Source organism: Anomaloglossus baeobatrachus, chromosome 2, assembly GCF_048569485.1.
Source record: "Anomaloglossus baeobatrachus isolate aAnoBae1 chromosome 2, aAnoBae1.hap1, whole genome shotgun sequence".
NCBI lineage: Eukaryota > Metazoa > Chordata > Amphibia > Anura > Aromobatidae > Anomaloglossus > Anomaloglossus baeobatrachus.
Genome location: NC_134354.1, coordinates 589,152,121 through 589,167,407, shown reverse-complemented (window position 1 = coordinate 589,167,407; position 15,287 = coordinate 589,152,121). Strand labels below are relative to the sequence as shown.

Genomic DNA, 15,287 nt, shown 5'->3' with positions numbered 1-15,287 from the left:
GACTGATCACAGAGACTCCATGTGAAAAGGCCGCACCTGAACATGCTTGTTGAGAAGCTTCAGATCCAGGATGGGCCGGAAGGTACCGTCCTTTTTGGGAACTAGGAAGAGATTTGAGTAGAAACCTCTGAACCGTTCCCGAGCGGGAACCGGTACAATCACTCCGTTTGCCTGCAAGGATGCCACGGCCTGTGAGAAGGCGGCGGCCTTGGAACAGGGGGGAATTGAGAGAAAAAATCTGTTTGGCGGACTGGAAGAGAATTCTATCCTGTAGCCGTGGGAGATGATATCTCTCACCCACTGATCGGAGACGTGTTGAAACCAAGCGTCGCCAAAGTGGGAGAGCCTGCCACCGACTAAGGACGTCGCTGGAGCGGACAGATAGTCACAAGGAGGCTGCCTTGGTGGCAGCAGCTCCTGCGGTCTTCTGTGAACACGCTTTAGGGCGCCAGTTGGATTTCTGGTCCTTGGCTGAGTTAGCGGACAAGGCAGAGGGCTTAGAGGACGACCAGTTGGAGGAACGAAAGGAGCGAAACCTCGACTGATTCCTACCCTGGGCAGGTTTCCTGGCTTTGGTTTGTGGCATGGAAGTACTCTTCCCGCCAGTTGCTTCCTTAATAATTTCATCCAGCTGTTCTCCGAAAAGCCGGGACCCAGCAAAAGGGAGCCCAGCAAGGTACTTCTTTGAAGAAGCATCTGCCTTCCACTCTCGAAGCCACAAGATTCTTCGGATAGCGAGGGAATTAGCCGAAGCCACCGCAGTGCGGTGAGAAGCCTCCAGCATGGCAGACATGGCATAGGATGAAAAGGCCGAAGCTTGGGAAGTTAAGGCATCCATTTCGGGCATAGATTCCCTAGTGAGGGAATACATCTCCTCTAGAGAAGCAGAGATGGCTTTGAGAGCCCACACTGCTGCAAAAGTCGGAGAAAACGCGGCCCCCGCCGCTTCATATACTGATTTGGCCAGAAGGTCAATCTGGCGGTCAGTGGAATCCTTAAGGGAAGTGCCATCAGCCACCGACACAACGGTCCGGGCTGCGAGCCTAGACACCGGAGGGTCTACCTTTGGGGAGTGTGCCCACTCCTTGACCACCTCAGGTGGAAAGGGGAAACTGTCATCTGAACCACGCTTTGGGAAGCGTTTGTCAGGACAGGCCCTGGGTTTGGTCACAGCGGCCTGAAAACTGGAGTGGTTAAGGAACACACTCTTTGCTTTCTTAGGCAAGGTAAACTGGTGCTTTTCTGCCATAGAGGGTTGCTCCTCTGGTACTGGCGGATTGAGATCCAGTACAGAATTAATAGAAGCAATCAAGTCACTAAGATCCGAGTCACTTTCGGACAGATCAATGGGGTACATGGAGTTAGCCTCCGAGCCTCCTGTAAAGGCATCCTCCTCATCCTGCGAGTCAGCTCTGGAATCAGAGCCACGGGAGGAGAAGGGAGAGGGAACCCTGCGTCTCTTCCCAGGAGGACGGGGTCTGGGCCCTGATGATGAATCCTCTGTGAGCTCCGGTCCTGAAAGAGCCCTAGCAGCAGAGGCACCCTGTGAAGGGGGCTGATGCATACTCAGCAAGGTCTTGGACAGAAGTCCCATGGACTCAGCGAAGGACTGGGAGATAGACCTAGAAAAGGATTCTACCCAAGCCGGGGGATCAGCCACAGAAGCAGGAGCAGCCTGAGAGACCACTGGGGGCGAGACTCCAGGCCGTGGCACCGCAAAGTGAGAGCAGGCATCACAATGTGGATAGGTGCTCGGTTCGGGCAGCAGGAGCTGACATGCAGTGCATACTGAATAAAGCTTTGGGGCCTTGCTCCTCGTGTGAGACATGTTGCTGGAGTGGGGGCTCTGCAAGAGAATGACCCCCAGAGAGTATATACAGAGGTCCACAACCGGAGACCGGTTGTGGCTTACCAGACCGCTGTGCTGTGCAGAGAGGTGTTGTGTGCCCTCCAGATCCCGAAGCCCGGACCTCCAAGCACAGCACCTCAGCAGGGATGCTGCAGACCAGCGCTGCAAAGACTGAACTCAGAGAGAACGCTGAGAAAATGGCCGCCGGAGCGAAGAGAGGGGGCGGGACTTACTTGAGGAGTGGGATCTGGAGGGCCATAGAGACCTACAGGGGAGGGGACACACACTGCAGTGGGGAGTGTCCCTCCCCTGTACAGAACGGCCGCCGGGAGGAGCCGAGACTGTCCCTCTGCATGAGTGACATGTGAGGGCAGTGAAACCGAAACTAGGCCTCCGACAAAGCCGGGGCCTAAATTTGAGCGGCGCGGCCGACGCGCAGGCACCATCGGCGCGGTTCTCAGGCAACAGCTAGAGAACCCGCCGGAAATGTCAGCAAATGCAATAAACACACTCTCCCCCTAAAGTACAGGGACCCCGAAATATAAACGTCTCAGGTACTTCGCTTCTGAGACGCAGGGCCAGGTCCCTGGGGATGAGTGCTCCTGTCCAGCAGGGTCCTGAAGGGCTGCGGATGGAGACCGGTCTCCTGCCAAGCATGGAGACCGTGCTGGCTCCCACTTCAAGCCAGAGCCCAGGAGGGATGGTGAAGGAGCACGGCATGTAAGGCTCCAGCCTAGGAATCAACCTTAACAACACCGCCGACACAGTGGGGTGAGAAGGGACATGCCGGGGGTCCAGACGTGGACCCGAACTCTTCATCTCGTTCCAAAAAGGAAAACAATCATATGAGAATGCATGTGTGGATGTATGCCTCCTGAACACAAAGCGATAAAACTGGCTGGGTCTGCTCACCAGGGGGTGTAAAGGCTCAGGGGGAGGAGCTACACTTTTAAGTGTAGTACTTTGTGTGTCCTCTAGAGGTAGAAGCTAAACACCCATGGTCTGGGTCTCCCATAGGAACGATGAAGAAAATTAGATATTTCATGAAAACGCAAGCGTGATCATCACACTGTAAAGACATTTGTGGCTGATACACAGCACAGACGTGTTAGGGCAAATAAAGGCATAATGAGGAAGGTTTCTGACAGACAAATTTGTCAAGTTAAGAAAGCAGCTCCTAAAATTCCATTACAAAGCAGCAAACTGGTACTTCAAGCTGCTGGTGCTTCTGGAGTCGCACGAACCTCAAGCTGTGGGATCCTCCAGCTGCAGTATTGCATAAACCGTTCGGCCAACCGTAAACAATGCACAAAAGCAGCAATGGTTACAGTGGGCCCAGACATACATGAAGAATAATTTTAAAGTCTTCTTTACTGATAAGTGCTGTGCAACCCTGGATGAAGTATTGGATGGCCAGCATGTCCCAACAAGGCTGGAACACCAGAAAGGAGGAGGTGGAGTCATATGTTGGACTGGAATCAAGGGGCGTATGGTCGGCCCACTTAGGATCCCTGAAGGTGTGAAAATGACCTTGGGAAAAGTACACCGTTTCTAACTTGCCACTTTTTTCCATGATGCATTTTTTTTTTTTTTAAAAAGTTATCTGCGGCAAAATCATCTCAATGCATGACAATGCACCATCTAAGGCTATGGGTGCACGTAGCGTTCTGTCCCTGCAGAAATTTCTGCAGCGATTTGAACAGCACACGTGCGCTTCAAATTGCTGCAGAAAGAGTACGTAATGAAAAAAAAAGCCGATTTCATGCGCTCTGAGTGCAGCCCCTGCCATAGACAGAGCGGGGCTGCATGCAGAGCGCACGGAATGAAGGGAATTTTGTTACTTACCGTAAATTCCTTTTCTTCTAGCTCCTATTGGGAGACCCAGACGATTGGGTGTATAGCTACTGCCTCCGGAGGCCACACAAAGCATTACACTAAAAAGTGTAAGGCCCCTCCCCTTCTGGCTATACACCCCCAGTGGGATCACTGGCTCACCAGTTTTAGTGCAAAAGCAAGAAGGAGGAAAGCCAATAACTTGGTTAAACAAATTCACTCCGAGTAACATCGGAGAACTGAAAAACCGTTCAACATGAACAACATGTGTACCCGAAAAAACCCAAAAATCCCGAAGGACAACAGGGCGGGTGCTGGGTCTCCCAATAGGAGCTAGAAGAAAAGGAATTTACGGTAAGTAACAAAATTCCCTTCTTCGTCGCTCCATTGGCAGACCCAGACGATTGGGACGTCCAAAAGCTGTCCCTGGGTGGGTAAAGAAATACCTTATGTTAGAGCTGCGAAGACAGCCCTCCCCTACGGGGAGGCAACTGCCGCCTGCAGGACTCTTCTACCTAGGCTGGCGTCCGCCGAAGCATAGGTATGCACCTGATAATGTTTGGTGAAGGTGTGCAGACTCGACCAGGTAGCCGCCTGGCACACCTGTTGAGCCGTAGCCTGGTGTCGCAATGCCCAGGACTCACCCACGGCTCTGGTAGAATGGGCCTTCAGCCCTGATGGAACCGGAAGCCCAGCAGAACGGTAGGCTTCAAGAATTGGTTCTTTGATCCATCGAGCCAGGGTGGCTTTGGAAGCCTGCGACCCTTTGCGCTTACCAGCGACAAGGACAAAGAGTGCATCCGAGCGGCGCAGGGGCGCCGTGCGGGAAATGTAGATTCTGAGTGGTCTCACCAGATCTAACAAATGTAAATTCTTCTCATACCGATGAACTGCATGAGGACAAAAAGAAGGCAAAGAGATATCCTGATTAAGATGAAAAGAGGATACCACCTTCGGGAGAAACTCCTGAATGGGGCGCAGCACTACCTTGTCCTGGTGGAAGACCAGGAAAGGAGCCTTGGATGACAGCGCTGCTAGCTCAGACACTCTCCGAAGAGATGTGATCGGTACCAGAAAAGCCACTTTCTGTGATAGTCTAGAAAGTGAAACCTCCCTCAGAGGCTCGAAGGGCGTCTTCTGGAGGGCAACTAGTACCCTGTTCAGATCCCATGGATCTAACGGCTGCTTGTACGGGGGTACAATATGACAAACCCCCTGCAGGAACGTGCGCACCTTAGGAAGTCGTGCTAGACGCTTTTGAAAAAAGACGGATAGCGCCGAGACTTGCCCTTTAAGGGAGCCGAGCGACAAACCTTTTTCTAACCCAGATTGCAGGAAAGAAAGAAAGGTAGGCAATGCAAAAGGCCAGGGAGACACTCCCTGAGCAGAGCACCAGGATAAGAATATCCTCCACGTTCTGTGGTAGATCTTAGCGGACGTGGGCTTCCTAGCCTGTCTCATGGTGGCAACGACCCCTTGGGATAATCCTGAAGACCCTAGGATCCAGGACTCAATGGCCACACAGTCAGGTTCAGGGCCGCAGAATTCCGATGGAAAAACGGCCCTTGGGACAGTAAGTCTGGTCGGTCTGGTAGTGCCGACGGTTGGCCGACCGTGAGATGCCACAGATCCGGATACCACGCCCTCCTTGGCCAGTCTGGGGCGACGAGTATGACGCGGCTGCAGTCGGATCTGATCTTGCGTAGCACTCTGGGCAAGAGTGCCAGAGGTGGAAACACATAAGGGAGCCGGAACTGCGACCAATCTTGCACTAAGGCGTCTGCCGCCAGAGTTCTGTGATCGCGAGACCGTGCTATGAAGGTTGGGACCTTGTTGTTGTGCCTGGACGCCATTAGGTCGACGTCCGGCCTTCCCCAGCGGCTACAGATTTCCTGAAACACGTCCGGGTGAAGGGACCATTCCCCTGCGTCCATGCCCTGGCGGCTAAGGAAGTCTGCTTCCCAGTTTTCTACGCCGGGGATGTGAACTGCGGATACGGTGGAGGCCGTGGCTTCCACCCACGTCATAATCCGCCGGACTTCCTGGAAGGCTTGCCGACTGCCTTGGTGATTGATGTATGCCACCGCTGTGGAGTTGTCCGACTGAATTCGGATCTGCTTTCCTTCCAGCCACCGCTGGAAGGCTAGTAGGGCAAGATACACTGCTCTGATTTCCAGAACATGGATCTGAAGGGTGGACTCCTGCTGAGTCCACGTACCCTGAGCCCTGTGGTGGAGAAAAACTGCTCCCCACCCTGACAGACTCGCGTCTGTCGTGACTACCGCCCAAGACGGTGGTAAGAAGGATCTTCCCTGTGATAATGAGGTGGGAAGAAGCCACCATTGCAGAGAGTCCCTCTGTGAAAAGGATACTTTCCTGTTCAGGGATGTTGACTTCCCGTCCCATTGGCGGAGAATGTCCCAATAAGAGGACGCAGATGAAACTGCGCAAACGGAACCGCCTCCATTGCCTCCACCATCTTCCCGAGGAAGTGCATGAGGCGTGTTAAGGAGTGCGACTGACCTTGACGGAGAGTCTGCACCCCAGTCTGTAGGGACCGCTGCTTGTCCAGCGGAAGCTTCACTAGCGCTGAGAGGGTATGAAACTCCATGCCAAGATACGTTAGTGATTGGGTCGGTGACAGGTTTGACTTTGAGAAGTCGATGATCCACCCGAACGTCTGGAGAGTCTCCAGCGCAACATTCAGGCTGAGTTGGCATGCCTCTTGAGAGGGTGCCTTGACAAGTAGATCGTCCAAGTAAGGGATCACAGAGTGTCCCTGTGAGTGCAAGACTGCTACCACTGCCGCCATGACCTTGGTGAACACCCGTGGGGTTGTCGCCAGACCGAATGGCAGAGCTACGAACTGAAGATGGTCGTCTCCCATCACGAAACGTAGAAAACATTGGTGCTCTGTAGCAATCGGCACGTGGAGATAAGCATCTTTGATGTTTATTGATGCTAGGAAATATCCTTGAGACATTGAGGCAATGACGGAGCGGAGGGTTTCATCCGGAACCGCCTGGCCTCCACGTGCTTGTTGAGCAGTTTTAGGTCCAGAACGGAACGGAAAGAGCCATCCTTTTTTGGCACCACAACCAGATTGGAGGAAAACCGTGTCTTGTTCCTGAAGAGGAACAGGGATTACCACTCCTTCTGCCTGCAGAAGAGCATCGGCTCGGTGGGGAGGTGGGGACGTTCTGAAGAATCGAGTCGGAGGACGAGAACAGAACTCTGTCCTGTGCACGTGGGCACAATGTCCCTCACCCACCGGTCTGTGACCTGTGGCAGCTAAATGTCGCCAAAGGCGAGCGAGTCTGCCATCAACCGCGGATGCGGAGAGATGAGAGAGCCGAGAGTCATGAGGAGACCGCCGTGGTAGCGGTTCCTCCGGCTGCCTTCCTTGGGCGTGATTGAGCCCCCGGAAACTGAGCCCCTCTGAGGCTTTTCAGCTCTTTTGGACGAGGACAATTGGGACCTGCCCGAGCTTGGGAAGGACCGAAACCTCGACTGTCCTTCCAGGACAGCATTAATAGGGTAAGTCGCAATGCAGACATTGCGAGGTTACGGACGCCCCTGCGGCACAAATGTACATATGCTCAAGACCAGCTGTGCAAGAACAGCTGAAAAGCTTAGGGTGCCCATACGGCTGTAAATGCCGGAGCAACCGACACGCCGATAGCCTCATAGACAGATTTCAACCAGAGTCCATCTGTCTGGCATCTTTAAGTGAAGTCCCATCTCCACTGCAACTATAGCTCTAGCCGCAAGCCTGGAGATTGGAGAATCCACCTTTGGACCCTGGGTCCCGCGCTTGACCACGTCAGGGGGAAAAGGATAACGTGTATCCTTAATACGGTTGGAGAAAACGCTTATCTGGTAAGCGTGGTGTTCCTGGACTGCTTCTCTGAAGTCAGCGTGGCCAGAAAAATACTCAATATACGTTTGAGCTACTGAAATGGGACTTCTCCTGCTGTGAAGCTGACTCCTCCGCTGGGGGAGCTGAGGGAGAAAGATCCAACATTCCATTGATGGACACTATAGGATCATTCCTTATGGCGTCACCATCCGGTGTATCCGGATTGAGAGCGTTGTCAGGATCAAAGTCCTGATGAGCTACGTCTGCCTCATCATACAGAGAGCCTCCTGGGACCCCCCCCTGAGCACCGATTTTATTCCCAATAAGGGTGGCCAGGGAGCAATGATCCAGATTGCCCATGGCCTGTCCGGACTGCAAGTCTCTATCCCATTGCAACTCCATCCCTGTCCTTGGACAGGGTTGACAGGTGGTTCCTTTGGCCACGTCTAGTAGAGACCCCGGCTGACCAAGTGCTCCAGGGGAGCATTGCACACAATGGGGTTCAGTGCCGTGGAACAGTATCACATGCAGTAAAAACAGCATCGAAAGCCTGTGTTGCTTATATGCTGCTGCCGACTAGCCATCTAGGACATAGAGCCAAGAATGGCGACCGTACAATGCAATGTATAGCATACAAGCATAAAGTACAATGAACACTGCAGCACATGCAATACAAGCAGCATAGAAAGCCTGTGCCTTGGCACCCCTGCTTTTCTGCTGCTGTAGACTAGCCATCTAGGGGAATATAGCCCAGAATATCGACCATACAGTGCAATGTATAGCATACAAGCATAAGTACAATGAACACTGCAACCCCTGCAATACAAGCAGCATAGAAAAAACCTGTGCCTCAGCACCCCTGCTTTTCTGCTGCTGTAGTCTAGTCATTCTAGGCGAAAATAGCCCAGACTAGCGACCGTACAGTGCAGTGTATAGCATACAAGCATAAATACACATAAACACTTCAGTACATGCAATACAAGCAGCATAGAAAGCCTGTGCCTTAGCACCCCTGCTTTCCTGCTGCTGATGTGTCGCCATCTAAGAGGGCATATAGCCAAAAATAGCGACCTATGCAGTGTGCATAAAAATACAAATGGACAACTGCGGTATTTAGTGGGGTCAGCACTTCAGGTGCCGCTTACCGCCCGCCTATAAGCGGGTGTGTGGTCGCCCTAGTCCTGTGCCTGGTTGCCCAGAGTCCGATCTCTCAGCTCGGACTGCAGGAATGGCTGCCGGCGTCCTTCTCCAGCTCGTGTGAGTAGGGGCGGGCCGTGGGCGTGCCCCCAAGTCAGAGCGGGAAACCGGCGTCCCACAGTGTCCAGTGAGAGGGCTGGAGCATGTAAATAAGGCTCCAGCCCTCGGCGCTGCTGATTGTACAGCGTCTCTCCCCTACCCTGATTGACAGGGTGGGGGCGGGAACGAAGCGGAGCTAGGCCGCAAAAGCCGGGGACTGGATTTATAAGCGCCGCCGCCGTAAAAGCGCGGTCGGCGCTAAGTCCCCGGCGCACTACAAGTCCCAGCCGCGCCGCCGCTCCCGGAGCGTCCGGCGCGGTAGTTCCCCATACATAAAGTCACTCAGCTAGGCTGCAGTGACTGTAACCCTTTACTGTCCCCGGCGCACTAGCACACCCAGCAAGTCTGGAGTGTGTTGTGCCTGTGTGTACGGGGACACAGAGTACCTGAATGGTGCAGGGCCATGTCCCTGAACGGTACCCAGCTCCGTATCCAGCAGGTTCAATGGGTCTGTGGATGGAGCCCGGCCTCAGGGCTTTGGGGCCGGTAAGATCCCACTTCCTCAGAGCCCCTCAGGGGGATGTGGAAGGAAAGCAGCATGTGGGCTCCAGCCGCCGTACCAGCAATAGGTACCTCAACCTTACAAACCACCAGCGGGGTGAGAAGGGAGCATGCTGGGGGCCCTATATGGGCCCTCTTTTCTTCCATCCGATATAGTCAGCAGCTACTGCTGACTAAACAGTGGAGCTATGCGTGGATGTCTGACCTCCTTCGCACAAAGCAGAAAACTGGTGAGCCAGTGATCCCACTGGGGGTGTATAGCCAGAAGGGGAGGGGCCTTACACTTTTTAGTGTAATGCTTTGTGTGGCCTCCGGAGGCAGTAGCTATACACCCAATCGTCTGGGTCTCCCAATGGAGCGACGAAGAAAAGTGACATGTCACTTTCTTAGAACGCGCGCTTCGGGCAGCAGTCGAAGCGCTGCACTCTAATACGCCACGTGCGCACGTCTCCTGCATAATCTTCATAGATTATGCTGGGGACGCATGCAGTTACGCTGCGGTGCAGATTGCAGCGTAAATGCATGCAAATACGCAACGTGCGCACATAGCAGCCAATGGCTCTGAGGTAGTCTTTGCAGTATTAGGCTATGAGCATAAAAAGGCTATCAGCCTCTAACCTTATCCCTATTGAGAATCTTTAGTATATCCTGAAGCAAAAGAGCTGTGAGGGTGGGAGGCAGTTCACATCAAAACAGCAGCTCTAGGACGGCATTTGAGATTATGCAATGAAATTCAAGCAGAAACTCCAGAAAAAATCTCCCAAGTTCAATGGATTCGGGAATTGTAAAGGTCGTATCAATGAAGGGATCCCATCTTAACATGTATCTTGGCCTATTAAGAGATATTTGATTGAAAAAGCTTTTCATGTCAGTAAATGTGACCTCAATGCTGCAGATTAAACAAATTACCATTTTCAGTGCTTAACCTATAAAATGTTTGGAAAGTCTTTTACGCATAATAATTTGGAACATTGCATTAAGTCATCATTGGGATGTTTGTCCAACAATGTTTCTTCCGGTTGACGATTTGGGCATTATACAGACTCACTTGCATCGACCATTTAGGAAAAGCAGAAAAATAGCATTTGCATTATAATTTGTAATGCGCTGTATTAGACAGTACTGTTCTAACTACAATTAATGAGATCAGTACAGCATCACATTAATGTATAAGTTACAGAAAAAAAAGGAACCAACCCCAATATTAGAGAGAACTAATAGAGCAGTTTCTGAAGTCTAACCAGGCAAGAATATTCTGACAGGAAAGGAAAACAGATATGAAGAGACGACTTTCGGAGGAGGGACACGCACCATATCTGCTGTGAATACTAAGATCGGAGAAGATCCACGTAAGCCATTGACGAGACAGTCACCCCAGTGGAAAGGTCAAGGAGCAAGAGCAAGTGTGTGAGAAAGGACTGGGGTTTTCCATTTTCCTTTCTGGTGCGAAAGGAAGACTAAATACCTTTTTTCTTGTCCCGCTTATGCTTTACTTGTGCTGGTAGAGCTCTTAGTCTGGCTAGAGCCTGCTCTCGGTGGTTCAAAAAATTAGGAAATACAGGGCCTACAGGAAATACAAAGGGGCCTGAGGAGACATTTTGCACATGCATGGGAAAACTCACAAAATGGAAACAAACAAAACAAAAAATGGAAAGCAATGACAATAAAATACTCTATGGATTAATGCACTACATTACTACAAAACCGCTTATCCTCTGATATTCAGGCAATTCAATATCACCAATAAATCATTAATGAAAGGATTTGAAGGTCATTTTTTTTCACATTTATTGTCCAGCATGGAAAGTCATGAATTTCCTAGTGTAATGTGAGTGTCGTACCCTCTGCAGACAGAATCTGTACTCCAATTACACAGGCACCAAAAGCCCCAATTCATGAAGACCAGTGTTGTGCATACTAGTCTTGCTCCTGTCTTACAGGTGCACTGCGCATCCGGCTGATACTTCCTCCAGTCAGTGACTATAGTGCATTTCTAGTGTAAACTTAAGCAGTTAAGTTGCCTTAAGGCCCCGTTACAAGCAACGACATATCTAATGATATATCGCCGGGGTCATGGATTCCGTGACGCACATCCGGCACAGTTAGTGACGTTGTTGTGTGTGACACCAACGAACGGCCGTTAACGATCAAAAATACTCACCTTATCGTTGATTGTTGACACGTCGTTCATTTTAAAAAAAAAATTGTTGAATGTTGCTGGATGGAGGGTGTTCGTCATTCCCGAGGCAGCACACATCACTACATGTGACACCTCTGGAATGAGGAACTACAGCTTACCTGCAGCCGCCGGCAATGAGGAAGGAAGGAGGTGGGCGGGATGTTGCGGCCGGTCATCTCCGCCCCTCCGCTTCTATTGGGCGGCCGCTTAGTGACGCCGCTGTGACGCCGCATGAACGGCCCCCTTAGAAAGGAGTAGGTTCGCGGCAACAGCGACGTCGCTAGGCAGGCAAGTACGTGTGACGGCTCCTAATGATTTTGTGCGCCACGGGCAGCAATTTGCCCGTGACGCACAAACGACGGAGGCGGGTGCTTTCACCAGCGAAAGCCCCCTTTAATGTCTTGTATTTGGTGGACTTGGTCAATACTCCACCCATATTGGTGAAAATGACAATTGGCAGAAATGTTTCCAAACTTTTGAATTGTACAAAAAAAAAAAAAAAAAATTGCCAAATTTGAAGGCGTTTTACCCCAAAAAAGAAAACGGAGTGTGAACACCTTGATGAATCGGGGTCCAAGTACAAACCTGGCACAGCAATACAGCCTTGAAAAAGCTAGGAGTTTGGAAATCACATTATAATGAACTGTATAAGGCAATTTGGCTTCTTTCCTGCTGAAAATAACTTTCATAACTTTTCATGCTGGAGACAAATCATGAAAAATCTTTTGCAAATTGTTTTTAAATACAAATTTTGCATTGATTGCCTTCTGTTTTGTATGTGTTGCCCTGAGTTTTGTTGGTTGCAGAATGAGTCAACTGGGAACTCAAGAGTTTAGAAAGCTCAGCTTCCTTCTGCAGACTTATGACCACATGAATTAAAGCACCAATATTGGGGTGGGAGGGTTTAGTGCTGGAGTGGCGCTTTAAATGTAAGCCCCCTTTCGAGTATTTACTTTCTGGCGTCTTCACAGTTTACCGACGTCACTCTGATCTCACAGCACCATCTTCCGACAGCAACTTCTGACTGGCAGGAAGTCAGGTGGTACATCACAAGTTCTCAATACATCTCAGAGCCAGAACGAGGCTCTCAGACTTAGATCGAGTTGTGACCGCAAGTGCACTCTATGAAACACTGGAGCTGTCGGCAGGTCACAAATCGCCGGAGCCCGATGGAGCGGCAGCGATAGTGGGTGAAGCTGACCGGAAGGTATCAGACAGGGGGGCCTGCATTTAAAGCACCACTTCAGCTTTTACAATAAAATTAAAAAAAACAAACACTTGAGTAGTGCTTTAAGCTAAACTTTGTGGTGTTAAATTAGCGGAAACTCTGACTCTTTCTGCAGCCAGCAAAAGTTTAATTCCTCATTGTTTTCAAGAAGCCCATTTGCAAACGTTTTTAACCCAATAAAACACAGGCCCACAAAAGGTGTCCATGTCTTTTAAATCTAAATGTGAAAAATTACAAACTGTGGTAAAAAAACAAAAAACAAAAACGCAACACAGGAAAGTATAACTCAAAAGAAGATGATAGCAAGTGTGTGTGTGTGTGTGTGTAAGTGAGAGACAGATGTATGTGTATGTAGATGTATGTAGATGTATTATATATACACACACATATATATTGTGAGATAGTGGGTCCATTGATATGTGACGGACGGTACGTATCTCCCAGAATGCGTACAGAAACATATTAGAGCCCTAGATAGTGGTCAGTCCTGTAACCTCCAGGCCGGGTTATGCAGGTGGCTCATGTCCACAGTTCTCATTTAAAAGCTCTTTGTAAAGGCCTGGGTGTGGCAGAGTTGTTTTTGTAAGCTGCAGAGCAAGAAGCTGAGAGGAGTTCAGACCCGTGTGGTGTGATAACACAGGTCTGTGGGGCTCCCTGAAAAGCAGTACGGGGTACAGTAAGACCGTCTTCTAAGGTACCTGTGTGACGTGGTAACCTGAGGACTGTATATAGCCTGGATGTATCCTGAAGGACGTATTTTCCTGTGCAACAGCGGTAAATAAACTTATGTTGATTGGACTTTCTGGGTCACTGCCTCTTTGTCGTCCTGGGGGACCCCCACCCTGCTACATTATGGTGGAGAATGCGGGCATTGAGACTTGAGGCATACCCCACCGCTGCATATCAATAATCAAGCCTGCTACGCTACAGTATAAACCCGCTGACAACATGGAGGAGCTTCTGCGGCAGCTGGTAGTCACTCAGCAGAAACAACAGGAGCAACTGGGTCTGTTCCAGCAGCAACTGAGTCTGTTCCAACAGCACCACCAGGAATCCCAGCAGCAGCACCAGGAATCCCAGCGGCATCATCAGGAAACCCAGCGACAACAACAGGAGGCGAACACATTTCTACAGCAGCAGGTTGCGACCCTGCGTGAGACAGCGCCAGCAACTGCCTCCGACCAACGGGTACCCCGGCACAGGGTTCGCTCTGCCCTACGGAAGCTAAGCCCGGAGGATGACGTGGAGGTCTTCCTTACGGTATTTGAGCGCACAGCAGAGCGGGAAAAACTGCCGGCGGATCAGTGGGCGGAAGTGGTGGCTCCGTTCCCGATTGGGGACGCCCAGAAAGCCTGCTTTGACCTCAGCCGGGAGGATGCCTTGGACTACGAGAAACTGAAAGGTGAGATCCTTGCCCGTCTGGGGGTCAATACCTACGTGCGGGCTCAGCGGGTATTTGCCTGGACCTATGTGGAGACCTGTCCGGCCAGGTCTCAGGCATATGACCTACTTCAATTGGTAAAAAAGTGGCTGCAGCCGGAGATGTTGTCTCCAGCCCAGATGGTGGAACGGGTGGTGGTCGACCGGTTGGTGCGGACTCTGCCGGTCGCTATACAACGCTGGTTGGGGCAAGGGGACCCGGGTAACCTGGACCAGGTGGTGAGTCTAATTGAGCGTTATACCGCCACCCAGGACTTTATACGAGACTCTGCCCCAGGGCGTCAGGCCCGGCGGCCACAGGACCGGGGCCGAGAGACACGTACGGCGCAGGTGAACCCCAGAAACCAAACCCACATTGAGGGGGTAACCCGCACTGAGAGTGGCAAAAGACTAGTCCCCCCAAGAATTGTAACAAAAACTGGTGGGGCCACCGCTATGAAGTGCTGGAGATGTCAAGGGCCCGGCCATATCGCAGCTTATTGCCCTTTGATTACGGAGGCCATGGATTGTGACTACACCCGCCGAATGTCTATGTATGCTAATACGGTGTGTGCTGCACACCCTTTTCTTGAACCTCCTCTCTGTCCTGTGTATATAAATGGACATCGGGCAGAGGCCCTGTTGGACTCGGGCAGTATAGTGACCCTCGTACATGGGTCGCTGGTATCGGGGTTGGAGTCCACGAAGAGGGAGGTTGGGATTGTATGTATACATGGAGAGCTCCGCAAATATCCAACAGCAGAGGTAGGCCTCTCCACTCCGTGTGGAGATGTGACACATGTAGTAGGAGTGGTGAAAACTCTACCATACGGGGTAGTGCTGGGCAGGGATTTTCCGTTGTTCTGGTGCTTGTGGGAGAGAAATGGCACATCTTCCCAAGCAAGAATGGGTTTGGGTGCAGAGCCCGACGATCCCGAGGCGGGAATACCTGCTGTAGGGATCACCGACCTTGGGACAGGGGGAGAACCTGACCGGGGTCCCCTAGAAGTATTGGCGGGAGACAGCGAAGAGACCGTAGCGATCCCGGAGCTGGACACGTCCCAGGAGGCCTTCGGGACGGCACAGCTGAGGGATCCTACCCTCTCCCAAGCGTGGGGTAACG

The 15,287-nt window shown here is 51.4% G+C and overlaps 1 protein-coding gene across 17 annotated transcripts in view; it reads right to left on the bottom strand.

Moving 5' to 3' along the window:
• The window catches only part of MYCBP2 (MYC binding protein 2), a 481,356-nt gene that overhangs the window by 301,862 nt on the left and 164,207 nt on the right, over positions 1–15,287 (bottom strand). For 15 of the 17 annotated variants that reach the window (XM_075336774.1, XM_075336775.1, XM_075336778.1 and 12 more), the window contains exon 19: positions 10,804–10,902. The exons of the other annotated variants lie outside the window; for them this stretch is intronic. In XM_075336774.1, the coding sequence (XP_075192889.1) occupies positions 10,804–10,902 (99 nt within the window). The remainder of the gene's footprint in view (positions 1–10,803; positions 10,903–15,287) is intronic. 17 annotated transcript variants of the gene reach the window in all.